The sequence below is a fragment of the Carcharodon carcharias genome, chromosome 20 (assembly GCF_017639515.1).
Source record: "Carcharodon carcharias isolate sCarCar2 chromosome 20, sCarCar2.pri, whole genome shotgun sequence".
NCBI lineage: Eukaryota > Metazoa > Chordata > Chondrichthyes > Lamniformes > Lamnidae > Carcharodon > Carcharodon carcharias.
The window spans coordinates 106,178,994-106,194,025 of record NC_054486.1 but is presented as its reverse complement, the minus strand read 5'-3'; the positions used below and the strand labels follow the sequence as shown (position 1 = coordinate 106,194,025).

Genomic DNA, 15,032 nt, shown 5'->3' with positions numbered 1-15,032 from the left:
ATCCCATTCTCTCAGTTCCTTCACCTTCGTCACATCTGTTCTGATGATGCTACTTTCAAAAACAGTTCCTCTGACATGTCTTCCTTCTTCCTTAACCGAGGTTTTTCACCCACGGTTATTGACAGGGCCCTCAACCGTGTCCAGCCCATCTCCCGCGCATCTGCCCTCATGCCTTCTCCTCCCTCCCAGAAACATGATAGGGTCCCCCTTGTCCTCACTTATCACCCCACCAGCCTCCGCATTCAAAGGATCATCCTCCACCATTTCCACCAACTCCAGCATGATGCCACCACCAAACACATCTTCCCTTCACCCCCCCCCCCCCCCCCCGGGCGCATTACGTAGCGATCGTTCTCTCTGGGATACCCTGGTCCACTCCTCCATCACCCCCTACTCCTCAACCCCCACCTATGGCACCTCCCCATGCCCACACAAAAGATGCAACACCTGCCCCTTCACTTTCTCTCTCCTCACCGTCCAAGGACCCAAACACTCCTTTCAAGTGAAGCAGCATTTCACTTGCATTTACCCCAACTTAGTCTACTGTATTCATTGCTCCCAATGTGGTCTCCTCTACATTGGAGAGACCAAACGTAAACTGGGCGACCGCTTTGCAAAACACCTGCGGTCTGTCTGCAAGAATGACCCAAACATCCCTGTTGCTTGCCATTTTAACACTCCACCCTGCTCTCTTGCCCACATGTCTGTCCTTGGCTTGCTGCATTGTTCCAGTGAATCCCAACACAAACTGAAGGAACAGCACCTCATCTTCCGACTAGGCACTTTACAGCCTTCCAGACTGAATATTGAATTCAACAACTTTAGATCTTGAACTCCCTCCTCCATCCCCACCCCCTTTCTGTTTCTTCCCCCTTCCTTTAGTTTTTTCCAATAATTTATATTGACATCTTTTGATTATCTGCTCCTATCACTGCTTGTTTGTCCCTACAACCACACCACCCCCCCCACTTCTCTCCCCCCACCCAAACCCCCCCCCAAACACACACCTTAAACCAGCTTATATTTCACCCCTCTCCTTAGATTCTCTCAGTTCTGTTCAAGGGTCATGAGGACTCGAAACGTCAACTCTTTTCTTCTCCGCCGATGCTGCCAGACCTGCTGAGTTTTTCAAGGTAATTCTGTTTTTGTCAAGGGGCTAATGTCTTCTTCCTGTCCCTATGTTTGTTTTTTCCTTCTATCCTGCCTTCCCTGCTCCTTGACATCCGGCGGTGTCTAGATGGGTGTCCCACCTTTTATCTTTGTGGGAACGTATTTGTCCTGAACTCTCTCTATCTACAGCTCTGACACTAATTTAGCTGAAGTAGCTGTTTCCAATCCACATTTGCCAAATCGCATCTCAGCTTAATAAAATCAGCCTTTCCCCAATTTAAATATTTTACTCATGGTTTACCTTTGTCCTTTTCCATAACTTAATCAATTCTAACCGAATTATGATCACTACCACTGAAATGCTCTCTCCCACAGATGCTTTTTCCAATTGTCGAGTTACATTTCCTAAAATTAATTCCAGAACTGCCCTTGCTCTTGTTGAGCTTGTTATGTGCTGGCTACTGTGGTTTTTGGTGGCTAATCATCTTAGCCCCAGGACATAGCTGCAGGAGCTTCAGGTAGTGTTCAAAGCCCAACCATCTTTAGCTAATTCAACAATGACTCTCCCTCCAGGTGGATGTTCGCTGACGATTGCATATTATTCAGTTCCATTCACAAGTCCTCAGGTAATAAAGCAGGCCATGCCCATGTGCAGCAAAACCTTTAGGCTTGGGCTGATTAGTGGCAAGTAACGTTTGTGCCAGGCAATGACCATCTCTAACCGGAGATGTTCTAACCATCTCTCCTTGACATTCAATAGCATAACCATCGCTGAATCCCCCACCATCGACATTCTGGAGGTTAACATTGACCAGAAACTTAGCTGGACAAACCATATAAATACTGTAGCAGCAAGAGCAGGTCAGAGGCTGGGAATTCTACGGTGAATAACTCACCTCTGATTCCCCAAAATCTGTGCACCATCTACAAAGCATAAGTTAGGAGAGCAATGGAATATGCTCCACTTGCCTGGATGAGTGCAGCTTCACCAATATTAAGAAAGCTTGATACCATCCCGGGAAAACCAGACCAGTTGACTGGCATCCTATCCACCATCTTAAACATTCATGCCAGCCACCACCGGTGTATAGTGGCAGCAATGTACACCGTCCACAAGATGCACTGTGGCAACTTGCCCTTCAACAGCACAAAGGACAGTCTCCAAAGGGATAAAGATAAATTAAGTGAGTGTGCAAAATTTGGCAGATGGAATGTAATGTGGAAAAATGTGAAGTATCTCTTTTGGTAGGAAGATTAGAATGGCTGCAGCACAGAAGGAGGCCATTCGCTCTGTCGTGGTTGTGCTGGTCTAGCCTGCCTTTTTCCCATAGCCCTCCAAATTTTTCCTTTTCGGATAATGATCTAAATCCCTTTTGAAATCACCAATTGATCCTTCCTCCATTCCAGATACTATCCACTTGCTGCGTGACTAAGTTTTACCTCGTATCGCCATTGCTTCTTTTGCCAGTTACCTTAAACCTGTGCCCTCTGGTTCTCGATTTTTCACCAATGAGAACAGTTTCTCTCCATCTACTCTGTCCAGACCCCTCATGATTTTGAATACCTCTATGAAATCTAATAGAAAGACAAAGTATTATTTAAAATGACAGAGACTACAGAATGCTGCAATACAAAGGGATTTTGGTGTCTTCATACATGAAACACAAAAAGTTAGCATGAGATACAGCAAGTAATTAAGAAGACAAATGGAATGTTGGCAAGGGAGATAGGGTATAAAAATACAGAAGTCTTGCTGCAACTGTGGAGTGTTGGTGAGACCACACACGAGCACTGTAGCATTGACGTTGGCTTCCTTTCCCCTGGTCCAGGTATCCTGCATTGCTCTGGAGTTTTTTTATTTATTCTTTCTCAGGATGTTGGTGTCGCTGGCAAGGCCAGCATTTGTGGCCCATCTCGAATTGCCCTTGAATTGATTGGCTTGTTAGGCCATTTCATAAGGCAGTTGAGTGTAAATCACATTGTTGTGGATCAGGAGTCACATGTAGGTCAGACCAGGTAAGGATAGCAGATTTCTCTCCCTAATGGGACATTAGTGAACCAGATGAGACTAGCTTTCAATTCCAGATTTATTCATTGAATTTAAATTTAAATTCCACCAGCTGCTATGGTGGGATTTGAACCTGTCTCCAGACACTTTTGCTGTAGGAACCTGGTAACCATTCCTGTTACCATACTTTCTGATCTTTAATGACTGTGTGTTTCAATCATTCTTGTCATTGAGCTAACTTAATTAATGATGGCATTTTTATACTCGAATTGGGCAGCCTTCTTCATCTGTTACCTTCTCATGGTAAAATGTAACAGGATTACCATTCTCCATTGCCTCTTAAGTATTGATGTGAGAGTAGCAGGGGACTACTATGTAAACAGTCGCAAATCACTAAAACAAATGCCCTTTCACTGGAGTTGTTCCATCCTGTGTGTATAGAGAGCCTAATGATGCTCCTCTGAAGCATTTTGGGATGTTTTACTCTGTTAAAAACGCTATATAAATGCAATTTGTAATTATTGTTGCTGTTTCAGAAATTAGGCTTTAGTTTTTCTTATTTCAGTCTGTTATTCAAACCACTATCCTTTTTTTTAGACTTGGCTCAGCATGAAGCTTTTGAACAGTCAACATTCCTACAACCTTGTAGTTTCCTCAATCCACAGCTGTTGTTTATCCTTCTCAGCAAAGCACTTTCACAGCAAAACATAAATCTCTTTTTTTAGTACAATGTCAAACAGTTCTATGGGTGAGTTCTCAATCTCTGTTCGAAGTTAGACCAAACACGGCGCCTGCTTTTTCTGCTAATTAACAGTTGCCTATAGAATCGGTCTCACTTTTCTCCTTCACAGCTGCAGGTCAGACGCAGAGGCTCAATTCACACACAACACTGCACTATAAGTACACTTATTATATAATATTCGTTCACTTTGTATTCCAGTGTGCCTTGTGCAATTTGACCATTGCTGGTGAACACGTTTCACCTTTATGCCTTCTTGGGTATGGAGTATTCTGGTGGATTGATTTACTTTAAAAAATGTAGCCAATTACATATGTAACAGATAGAGATGATAGGGCAGGTGATGTTTTGTAACTGCGGCATGTTGGTAGAGACCAGTGACTGTCTGCAACTCTGAATTTTTCAGCTCAGAGCTGTTGAGCTGGAGTTGCAGTCATGAGTTGCAGACTTCATGAGACATCAAGAAGGGGGAGGGTTATCTGGACACTTGATCCAGGAGCCAGTGACAGCCATTAAGTTAGGCATTAGTTTAGATTTGGTGAAGGACAGGAGGCCTAGAATGCAGCGATGGGGTAGCCTCAGGTGGCCTTGACAATCGAAATGAGGTATTTGCTAGCTATATGAGTGAGAACAAAGATTGTAGGAGGATAGGCAATTTGACTTTCGCACAGGAAGCCTTTCAAGGTGGCAGGGATGGGCACTGATGCATGGGTGGCAGTAGAAATAAAAAGGATTATACTGGTCGTAGGGAATAGTATAATATGGGGGTGGATTCTGTTCACTTCTGCTGTGACCAAGAGTCCCACAGGCTGTGTTACCTGTTCAGTGCCAGGGTTATCTATAATAAATCTGTAAAATTGACTTGCATTATATAGCACCTTTCATAAATACTTGACATCTCAAAGCACTTGACAACCAATGAAGTACTTTTGAAGTTTAGTCACTGTTGTAGAGTAGGAAACACAGTAGCCAATTTGCACACAGTAAAGTCCACAAACAGAACAGTGATAATGACCATATAACCTGTTTTTGTGATATTGATTGAGGGATAAATAATGACCAGAACATCCAGGATAGCTTCCCTTCTCTTCTTCAGAATAGTGCAGTAGAATCTTTTATGTCCACCTGAGAGGGCAGGTGGGACCTCAGTTTAAATTTTCATCTGAAAGATAGCACCTCCGAATCTCCCTGAGTACAGCACTAAAATGTTTTGATTTTTATGTTCAGGTCCTGAAGTGGGATTTGAACCCACAACCTTCTGAATCAAAAGCATGCGAGCTAACAGCTAAACCATGGATGGAAAAGAAGTTTGAGCGCGGACTGGGGGGAGGACCTAATTGTTGTGATCCATGTAGGAACCAATGATATAGGTCGAACTATGAATGAGATTCTCCTGAGGGAGCTTAATGAGCTAGGGTCCAAACTGATAAGCAGAGCATCAAAGGTAACAATCTCTGGATTACTACCTTAGCAGATCAGAAATTGAATATATGGCTCAAAGAGTGGTTTAAGGAGATGGGAGTTTTGATTCATAGGGCACTGGCACCAGTATTGGGGATAGAGGGACCTGTTCCATTGGAACGGGCTTCACTTAAACTGAACTGCGTCTAGTGTCTCGGCAAATTGAATAAATAGATAAGGCTTTAAACTGAAAAGGTGAGAGGGCTGCAATTCAGATGAAGAAGATTTTTAAATCTAAAGAGATAAATCATGGTCATAGCGCAGTGTAGCAATTTGGATTAAGACAAGAAGGGAAAGAGTTTAACACTATCAGTGCATAAGTGAATAGGATCATATTAGGGAAAGTAGTAAAATATTAAAATTGGAGGCACTTTATCTAAATGCACAAGGCATTCATAACAAGATAGATAATTAATGGCACAAATAGAGATAAATGGGTTTGATCTAATGGCCTTCATGTTGCCTGGTGACCAGGGTTGGGAACTAAATATTCCAGGGTATTTCTTTCAAAAAGACTGACAAAATGGAAAAGAAGGGTTGGTAGCCCTGATAATAAATGATTATTAGGGCAGTAGTGTAGAAGAGTCATGGTTCAGGAGATCAGGGAGTAAAATCAATATCAATGGAATAAGATATAACAAAAGATAGAGAACCCTGGTGGGAGGAGTTTCTAGGCCACCACAGCAACTATAGTTTTGGGCAAAGTATAAGTATAATGCAAGAAAGAAGAGGAGCTTATAACAGAGGTAATGCAATAATTGTGAGGAACTTTAACCTTTACATAGACTGGACAAATCAAATCGGCATAAGTAATTTGAAGGATGAATTCATGGATTGCATTTGAGATAGTTTCCTAGAACAATAAAATAGTAAAAAGCTGCAGACACTGGAAATATGAAACAAAACGTTAAATGCTGGAAACTCAACAGACCTGGCAGCATCTGTGGAGAAAGGAATGGAGTTAACGTTTCAGGTCGATGATCTTTCAACAGAACTGGAAAAAGTTAGCAATTTAACAGGTTTGAAGTAGCCACATGAGAGGAAAAGTGATGGGGAGGGGGAGAAAATAATCAAGGGGAAGGGGAGCAGACTTGTACTTGTTTTAAACCTATTACCCCTGAAATTTTTCCTAACTTTAACTTTAGTAATGTTGCCTTTTATGTTTTATTTGTAGCAAAAGTATTTTAAACTAAGCATTAATTGGGTTCACTTTCTTGACCTTGATACCTTTTATTCTGTTCTAGCTTATGGAAAAGTATTTCTTGTGAGGAAGATCAGCGGCCATGACACGGGAAAACTTTTTGCCATGAAGGTGCTGAAGAAGGCAACAATAGTTCAAAAAGCAAAGACTGCAGAGCACACCAGGACTGAGCGTCAAGTATTGGAACACATTCGACAGTCACCTTTCCTTGTCACATTACATTATGCTTTCCAGACAGATACAAAACTCCATCTTATTTTAGGTAACATCACAAGTAGATTTTACTTTTTTTTTAACTTGCCATTTTCTCTCCTTCCCTTTCTCTCCTAAAGGTGTTTACTTGTTTATTGGACAATAAATGGAATGACAATAAGAGATGGGCAATAAATGCTGGGCTTGTTAGTGATGCCCACATCTCATGAATGAATAAAAAAAGGTGCAATTCACCTGATGTCACTGGTGTTTTACCCAAGTGATTATTAGTGACGAGGAACCTTTGGCGCATGTCTGCAAACTATCAAAACAGCCTTTCCCTGATCTCACTGAACATTCTGCTTTGTAGAAGGGGTGGTTAAATGGATGTCAGTAGTGGGAACTTTGCCTGATTTTTTCATGCTCCCACCAACGCACCACCCCCCCCCCCACCCCAACCTCAGCAATACAAGGTTGAGGCCAATTGTCTTGGCTGTGACCCTCCAATTAAACATAGATTACAAGCCCAATCTGTATGGTTTAGTTATTTGTTGTATAAACTCACTGTCTTCTGGGACCCCAGTACAATGTGAGGTAGTTTCAGTTTTATTGCTGGTTTGGTCAAGTGACCCCCAATAACGGTACAACATTACAATGTTTGATGGCATTTACTTACATTACTCATGAAACAGTTGCACTCTGTAATGCGTAAGGTCAGTTTATCTTGATAATGCATACTGCAAGCAACATCATAAAAAAAGGGAAATCTTCACCTGCATTTATTTAGCGACTGTACTCTTTCTTTCTTATGCTAGTAAAGTGATATTCTCTCTACCTTTTTCCTCCTCCATAATGACATTGTTGTCTGGCATTTGGTTTAATTTGATATTAATGTAGATAATTTTTTATTGCCAGTTAAGGTGGACTGTCATTTTGAAACTTTCAGCCAACACTGCTATCACCTGTAGCTGTGTGCACACTTGAGTGAAGTGAAAAACAATTACTTGTACAAGGAAGCTCTTGTGTTCTATTTCTATTTCCAAATTTCATATGTATTATTGACCTTCAGCCCTAAACACTAGGACATGAACAATGATATAATTGATGGGGTAGACACAGAGAAAATGTTACCACTTGTGTGGGGAATCCAAAGCTAGGAATCGCAAATATAATATAGTCACTAATAAATTCTACATTAGGAATCCAAGAAGTATTATGATCTCGAGGGAGACCATTAACTTTTAAGAAGAAATTCGAGTTCCCAGTTATTAACTGAAAGAAATTACTCCACAAAGTTTCTCATTTCAAATAAAACATTTATTGTACAGGAATTAAACAAAGCAAGTACTACTAATTTAACACTATCTTGTAATCCTTATTCTGTAACTTCAAAAATCTTAACAAACCACTTCCTGTTTTGTTTTTCGTTCTACCCAAGAGTTCCCCTATACTTTCCAGAATCTTGAGGGTTCTTTCACTTCTCTTGAGACCGGACCAAGCTGTGCCACAGCTCTCAGGAATTTACTTTGACTCTCCCCAGTTTCCCAGACTGGCATTTAGACTTTCAAAGCTCTCTCTCTCTCTCTCTGCAGGGATTCCACTACCAATCTCTTCCACTAGCTTTACCAAACAGATCTGACAATTTTAACTACTCATGAATTCAGACTTTTCCTTCTCAGCGTGGGCCCCACTAGCAATCCTTGCTTAATGACTCCAACTGAGGAATATTTCTGGTTCCTAATGGCCTTTATGCTCGTAGTTCTGACTGCCAGCAGATACACAACTGCTTTCTCACATCCTTCCAAGTTAATTGCTGTTTCTGTGAGGAAACAAATAAATCCAAAACAAAAGATTGCTGGGAGGCAAACTAGCCCCACAACCAGGTGGCAGACCTGGGATGTCCCAGATAGAGATTTCAATTAATTATCCTCAATTTCCAAAACATCCTTTGAAAAGTTTATGGATACTTTAAGATCTTACCTTGTTTATCTTTGCTTTCAACCTTTTTTTGATCTGGGACCCACATGAATAACTTAAACCCCTTGTGAAGACAACTGTAAACATCTTCCCTCTACCAAAACTCAGAAAGGGGCCAACTATTGTTTACTGTTTTCACACTTCTAATTCTGACCTTGTCAGTACATATGGAAAGACCTTTGAATTATAAATAACTTGGGTGATCTGGTAACATAATGTCCAGCACCATTCATGACTCCTTAGATACTGAAGCAGTCCATGTTCATGGGGAATCTCAAACTAGGTGACAGAGTTACAGAATAAGGAGACACTCATTTAAAACTGAGATGTGAAGGAATATCTTCTCTCAGAGGATAGTGAATGTCTGGAATTCTCTAACCCAGAGAATTGTGGAGGCTAGATCACTGAAAGTATTTAAAGAGGAGGGAGATAGATTTTTGAAAAATCAGGGAGTTGAGGGTGTATCAGGAGCTGGTGCAAAAGAGGAGTTGAGGCCTGGGACAGATCAGCCAAGGTCTTATTGAATGGCGGGGCAGGCTTGAAGGGCCAAATGGCCTACTCCTGCCCTATTTCTTACGTTCTTATGTGATGTCAAAATGGTTAATATCCAGGCTTGGGTTGACAAGTGGCAAGTAATGTTTGCACCATACAAGTGCCAGGCAATGACCATCTCCAACAAGAGAGAATCTAACCATTGACCCTTAACGTTCAGTGGCATTACCATCACTGAATCCTCCAATATCAACATCCTGGGGGTTATCGTAGACCAGCAACTGAACTGGACTAGCCATATAAATACTGTGGCTCCAAAAGCAGGTCAGAGGTTAGGAATCCTGTGGCGAGCAACTGGCCTCCTGACTCCCCAAACCTGTCCACCATCTACAAGGCACAAATCAGGAGTGTGATGGAATACTGTCCACTTGCCTGGATGAGTGCAACTCCAGCAACACTCCAGAAGCTTGACACCATCCAGGACAAAGCAACCTGCTTGATTAGCACCACATCCACAAATATTCACTCCCTCCAACACCGATGTGCAATGGCAGCAGTTTGTACCATCCATAAGATGCACTGCAGAAATTCTCCAAGGCTCCTTAGACAGCACCTTCCAAACCGGCGACCATTACCATCTAGAAGGACAAGGGCAGCAGACTGATGGTAACACCACCACCTGGAAGTTCCTCTCCAAGCCAGTCACAGAATCACACAGTGCAGAAGAGGCCCTTAGGCCCATCGAGTCTGTGAGAAACACCTGACCTACCTACCTAACCCCATTTACCAGCACTTGGCCTGTAGCCTTGAATGTTATGACATGACAAGTGCCCATCCACGTACTTTTTAAAGGATGTGAGACAACCCGCCTCCACCACCCTCCCAGGCAGCGTATTCCACACCGTCACCACCCATGGGTAAAAATGTTTTTCCTTACATCCCCCATAAACCTTCTGCCCTTCACCTTGAACTTGTGTCCCCTCATGACTGACCCTTCAACTAAGGGGAACAGCTACTCCCTATCCACCCTGTCCATGCCCCTCATAATCTTGTACACCTCGACCAGGCCTCATCTCCACACCTGGTCGCCTCCTCAAAAAATTCAGTCAAATTTGTTAGGCATGACCTCCCTCTGATCAAGCCATGTTGACTATCCCCGACCAAACCTTGCCTCTCCAAGTAGATTCTCTCCTTCAGAATTTTCTCCAATAGTTTCCCTACCACTGACATGAGACTCACTGGCCTGTAGTTCCCTGGCTTATCTCTACAAACCTTCTTAAATAGTGGAACTACATTAGCTGTTCTCCAGTCCTCTGGCACCTCCCCCGTGCTCAGAGAGGAATTAAAAATTTGGGTCAGAGCCCCTGCGGTCTCCTCCCTTGCCTCCCTCAGCAGTCAGGGACACAAATCATCCAGACCTGGAGATTTGTCCACTTTTTTAAGCCTGCCAACACCTCCAATATCTTGTCATTTCCTATATCAATTTGCTCAAGAACCTTGCAGTCTCTCTCTCTCTGAGTTCCATACTTTCATCCTCATTCTCTTGGGTGAAGACAGATGTGAAGTATTCATTCAACACTCTACCGATGTCCTCTGGCTCCACCCATAGATTGACCCTTTGGTCCCTAATGGGCCCTATTCTTTCCCTGGTTATCCTCTTCCCATTGATACCATCATGACTTGGAAATATATCGCCATTTCTTCATGGTCGCTGGGTCAATATCCTGGAATTCTTTTCCTAACAGTACTGTGGGTATACCCACACTACATGGACTGCAACAGTTCAAAAAGGCAGCTCACCACCACCTTCTTAAGAGCAATTAGGGTTGGGCAATAAATGCTGGCCTAGTCAGTGAGTCCCACACCCCATGAAAGAGTTAAAAAAAAACTTCTGACTCCCTGAGATTTGTACTATTACCTTACGTTTACAAACTTAATTTCCCTAAAACTAAGTTGCAATCCTACAATATATGAATCATGAAATTAAACGTTCTCACAAAGAAGGAATCCGAGAGAAGTGTCTTTACAAAGAGAGTGATTGGACTGTGGAACTGGCTACTACATGGAATAGTTGAGGCGAATAGCATAGATACTTTTAAAGGGAAGCTTGGTAAATAACTGAAGGAGAAAGAATTGGAAGGATATGAAGAAAGGGTTGAGATGAAGTAGATGGGAGGAGGCTCATGTGGAGTGAAAACAGCAGCCATGAGTCAAATGGCCTAGTTCTGTGCTGTAAATTCTGTAATTTTTAATAAATAAAAGAACTCTTTAGCGGTTCCGGCCAGGCAAGAGTGGGCAAGTCTTTTTTTTTAAATGGCTTAGGCTGCCAAACCTACAATAATTGTATTAGCTTCAAATAGCATGACTCAAGTGGCAGTTATGTCAATAGAAAATAACTAGAGCAGATATTAGATTTCAGTCAAGATATCTGAAAGATACGGATCATTCTTGTTTTAGGTGAATTAAAGTAATTTCCAGTTCACAAACTTTGTTTCGAGCAAAATAAAACGTGTTTTTTCACTCCCCACCACTGTCAAAGTATTCTCAAAAGTAGACAATCTCTAATATCGTATCCAGGAACAAAGCATAAAAGCATGTCAAGAAATGTGTTTCTATTGTTTCAGTATCAAGTGCAAAAACTGTAAATAGTGCAATTTTAAAGTAATAACGTATTAGAGAGTGAATATTATACATATTTTTTCTCTGGTGCATTTGCTAGATGGAGTTTTTGGAAGTGTTTTGTGTTTTATTATTTCAGGTTTGATAAGTCAGAATTTGCTAAACATCACACCTTTGAAACATAATGAAATCTAGAGGTATGGGAATACATATCCAAATTTTGATTGTTAAGGCCACGTTAGTATATTTCTGCCAGTAATGACCCAAGTGGGAACAGTGCAGATGCAAGATGCACCTGTAACAATTCTGTTTCAAGTATCATAAAAGTTGGTGATTGAGCTTAAACCTTATAAGGCAATTATTAGCCATTAATTCATTCGCACTCGTTGGAAACTGAAGCCTGTGCTGAGAATGTGAAAAGCATGTGTGCAAATTACAAGGTGATCCTAATCGTGGATAAAGAAGTGGCCAGGAGGCCCCCTCGTTTGATTATGGAATTCATCACTCCCTTCCTCTTTGCTCTCAGAACTCTAAATCTTCATTCAAGAATGGAATGAGATCATTTGATAGTTGAACTCAACTTCTACTACCAGAATCAGCTGGTAAGCAGCTTTCAAACAACTTTTTGATGCTGAAAAAACTAAGTATTGTTCAGCTACTAGCTCTGGAAAACCATGGTTAAGAAATGCCTAGCATCTAAGATTTTGACCAATCCTGAGACCAAGATGACCAGCCTCTTGCTGGTGGCAGTTTTTGGGATGAATGCATAAAGGTTTTCTCAATTTAATGTTTTTTAAAGGTGTGTGGCTGGAATTTTGTGTGGGGCTGCAACCCAGACGATACGCTCTTTTATCTCCACTCTCTGATTTTGTCATGAGAAGGGCTGCAGAGGACAGGGCGTTAACAGGAGAAGGAAGAGTTCAAAATCAGATCAGTAGCTGTCTCCTTGCAATCATTCATTGCTCCTGGACAGGCACCTAGTGTTCCCCTATCCCATGGGGAATCCTAGCAATGGAAAAGGTAACCATTCTAACCCTTTTTTCTTTCTTTCCACAGGTCGTTCAAAGTACTGGGACTCAGTTGTTGTTGATGAAGGGCGTGGAAAGGCAAAAGAGATAAGGGCAAGGGTGTGGGTGAGGGAGGGGCAGCAGCTTCCAGAGAGGTTGGAGAATTCGGACCTTGGCTTCGTTGTGCAACGTTCCCTCCCCAGTTGAAACTCTATATGGGAGATACAAAGTCAGATCCATACAATGCTCATCTTTCTTGGCAGTGAACCATCCTGTCCCCACTTTTGGGTCACCACCAAGTAGAGTCACCTAGTTCTCCACAACTGTACCAGCGTAGACACATTTCACTGGGCCTAAGTGAGTGCCTCATGGCCAGATGAGTTCTCCAGTATCAGAATATAGTTTCGAGGAACCAGGAGACTCCGAGGAGCTAGTAGATATTGTCACCTCTCCAGAGATATCAGCTAGAAAGCAACCACAGATCAATGAGTCAGTGGAGTGTGATTTGACAGCTGCAGTCCTGAAGCAGCGCTGCTGATCATCGTGAGGAAATGGGAATCTTATCAGTAATGACATGGAGTTTCCTGGTGTTGTGGCCTCCAATTTTGCTGCAATGCACTAACATTGCACAGGACATGTTAGGGCTGCAAGAGCAGCAGGTTGTGGCTGCAGTGGGGATACACAGCAAAGGTCAACTGGCAAAGGGTGGTGAGGGAGCACTCGGGACTTCCACCTTGATGAATGTTTTGACTTTTGCTCATAAGGCTTTGGATGACACACTGGAATGTGCTAAATATCATGGTTTCCAGTTTCCTGCAGAGACCTGACATTATCTGAGAACTTCCAACAAGCTAGTTTTTGGAGTTGCAGATCAAAACACAGTGGAAGGGCAGAAGGTGCAGTCCAAGAGCCTGCTGCACTCCTCTCTCTGGGCAGCAGTATCTTCTCGAGCCCTGACCCATCAACAGGAGGCACGGAGCCACATATACCTGACAAGTTACAGAAGGTAGCTCGTTTTCCTTCACAGTCGAAGCCAGTAGCAGCCTCATTCAGGAGCATGCGGTCATGTACAAGGACAAACAACAGGTCCCTGGCTCATCAGCTCAGCATTTTTCTACATCGGCCCACCTTTCCAATCCAACTTACTGGGACATAGCACTTAGAAGCAGCTGACCAAAAGGCTCATCAAGATGCCAGGGCAAATGTGGTTCCTGCGTTGAGTAGGGGCTGTTTAATTCCTGTCTCTATTATCTTCTCTTTCTTGTTCTTATTTCCAGAGAAGCTGCTTGACTGGAAGATTGTGATTATCATCATGCTCTCCTGCTTCTTTGCTGACTATCTTGATTTTGACTGTTATTGCTGCAAAGTAGAAACTTTTGATTTTTTTTCTTTATTCTTTCATGGGATGTGGGAGTCGCTGGCAATGCCAGCATTTGTTGCCCATCCCTAATTGTCCTTGAACTGAGTGGCTTGCTCAGCCATTTTAGAGGGTAGTTAAGAATCAACCACATTGCTGTGGATCTGGAGTCACAGACCAGGTAAGGGTGGCAGATTTCCTTCCCTAAATGACATTGGTGAACCAGATGGGTTTTTATGACAATTGATGGTAGTTCATGATCACCGTTACTGAGACTAGCTTTATATTCCAGATTTATTAACTGAATTCAAATTCCAACAGCTGCAATGGTGGGATTTTAACCCATGTACCCAGAGCATTAATAGAATTACCTGGAAAAACTCAGCAGGTCCGGCAGCATCGGCGGAGAAGAAAAAAGTCGACATTTCGAGTCCTCATGATCCTTCAACAGAACTAAGTAAAATTAGGTTTTAAACCAGCTTATATTTCACCCCTCTCCTAATTTTACTCAGTTCTGTTGAAGGGTCATGAGGACTCGAAACGTCGACTCTTTTCTTCACTACCGACGCTGCCGGATCTGCTGAGCTTTTCCAGGTAATTCTGTTTTTGTTTTGGATTTCCAGCTTCTGCAGTTTTTTGTTTTTACCCAGAGCATTACCCTGGGTTTCTGGCTTACTTGTCCAGTGACATTACCACTATGCCACCATCTCCCCTAGATTCAAGGAGGTTACATCACCATAAAACACTCTAATGAAGCTACACATCTCAGAGCCTAGTTAAAGTTTTATTGGAGCTTCTGCAAGAATTTGTTCGGATGTTTAATGTTGCGAGACTCAAATACTTACTTCAGAGTTCAGGAACTCCAGTTT

The 15,032-nt window shown here is 42.3% G+C and overlaps 1 protein-coding gene across 4 annotated transcripts in view; it reads left to right on the top strand.

Annotated features, from left to right (window-relative positions):
• Positions 1-15,032, top strand: part of LOC121292658 (ribosomal protein S6 kinase alpha-5) — a 220,891-nt gene that overhangs the window by 90,217 nt on the left and 115,642 nt on the right. For all 4 annotated transcript variants that reach the window (XM_041214911.1, XM_041214909.1, XM_041214910.1 and 1 more), the window contains exon 3: positions 6,563-6,781. In XM_041214911.1, coding sequence (XP_041070845.1) covers positions 6,563-6,781 — 219 coding nt within the window. The remainder of the gene's footprint in view (positions 1-6,562; positions 6,782-15,032) is intronic.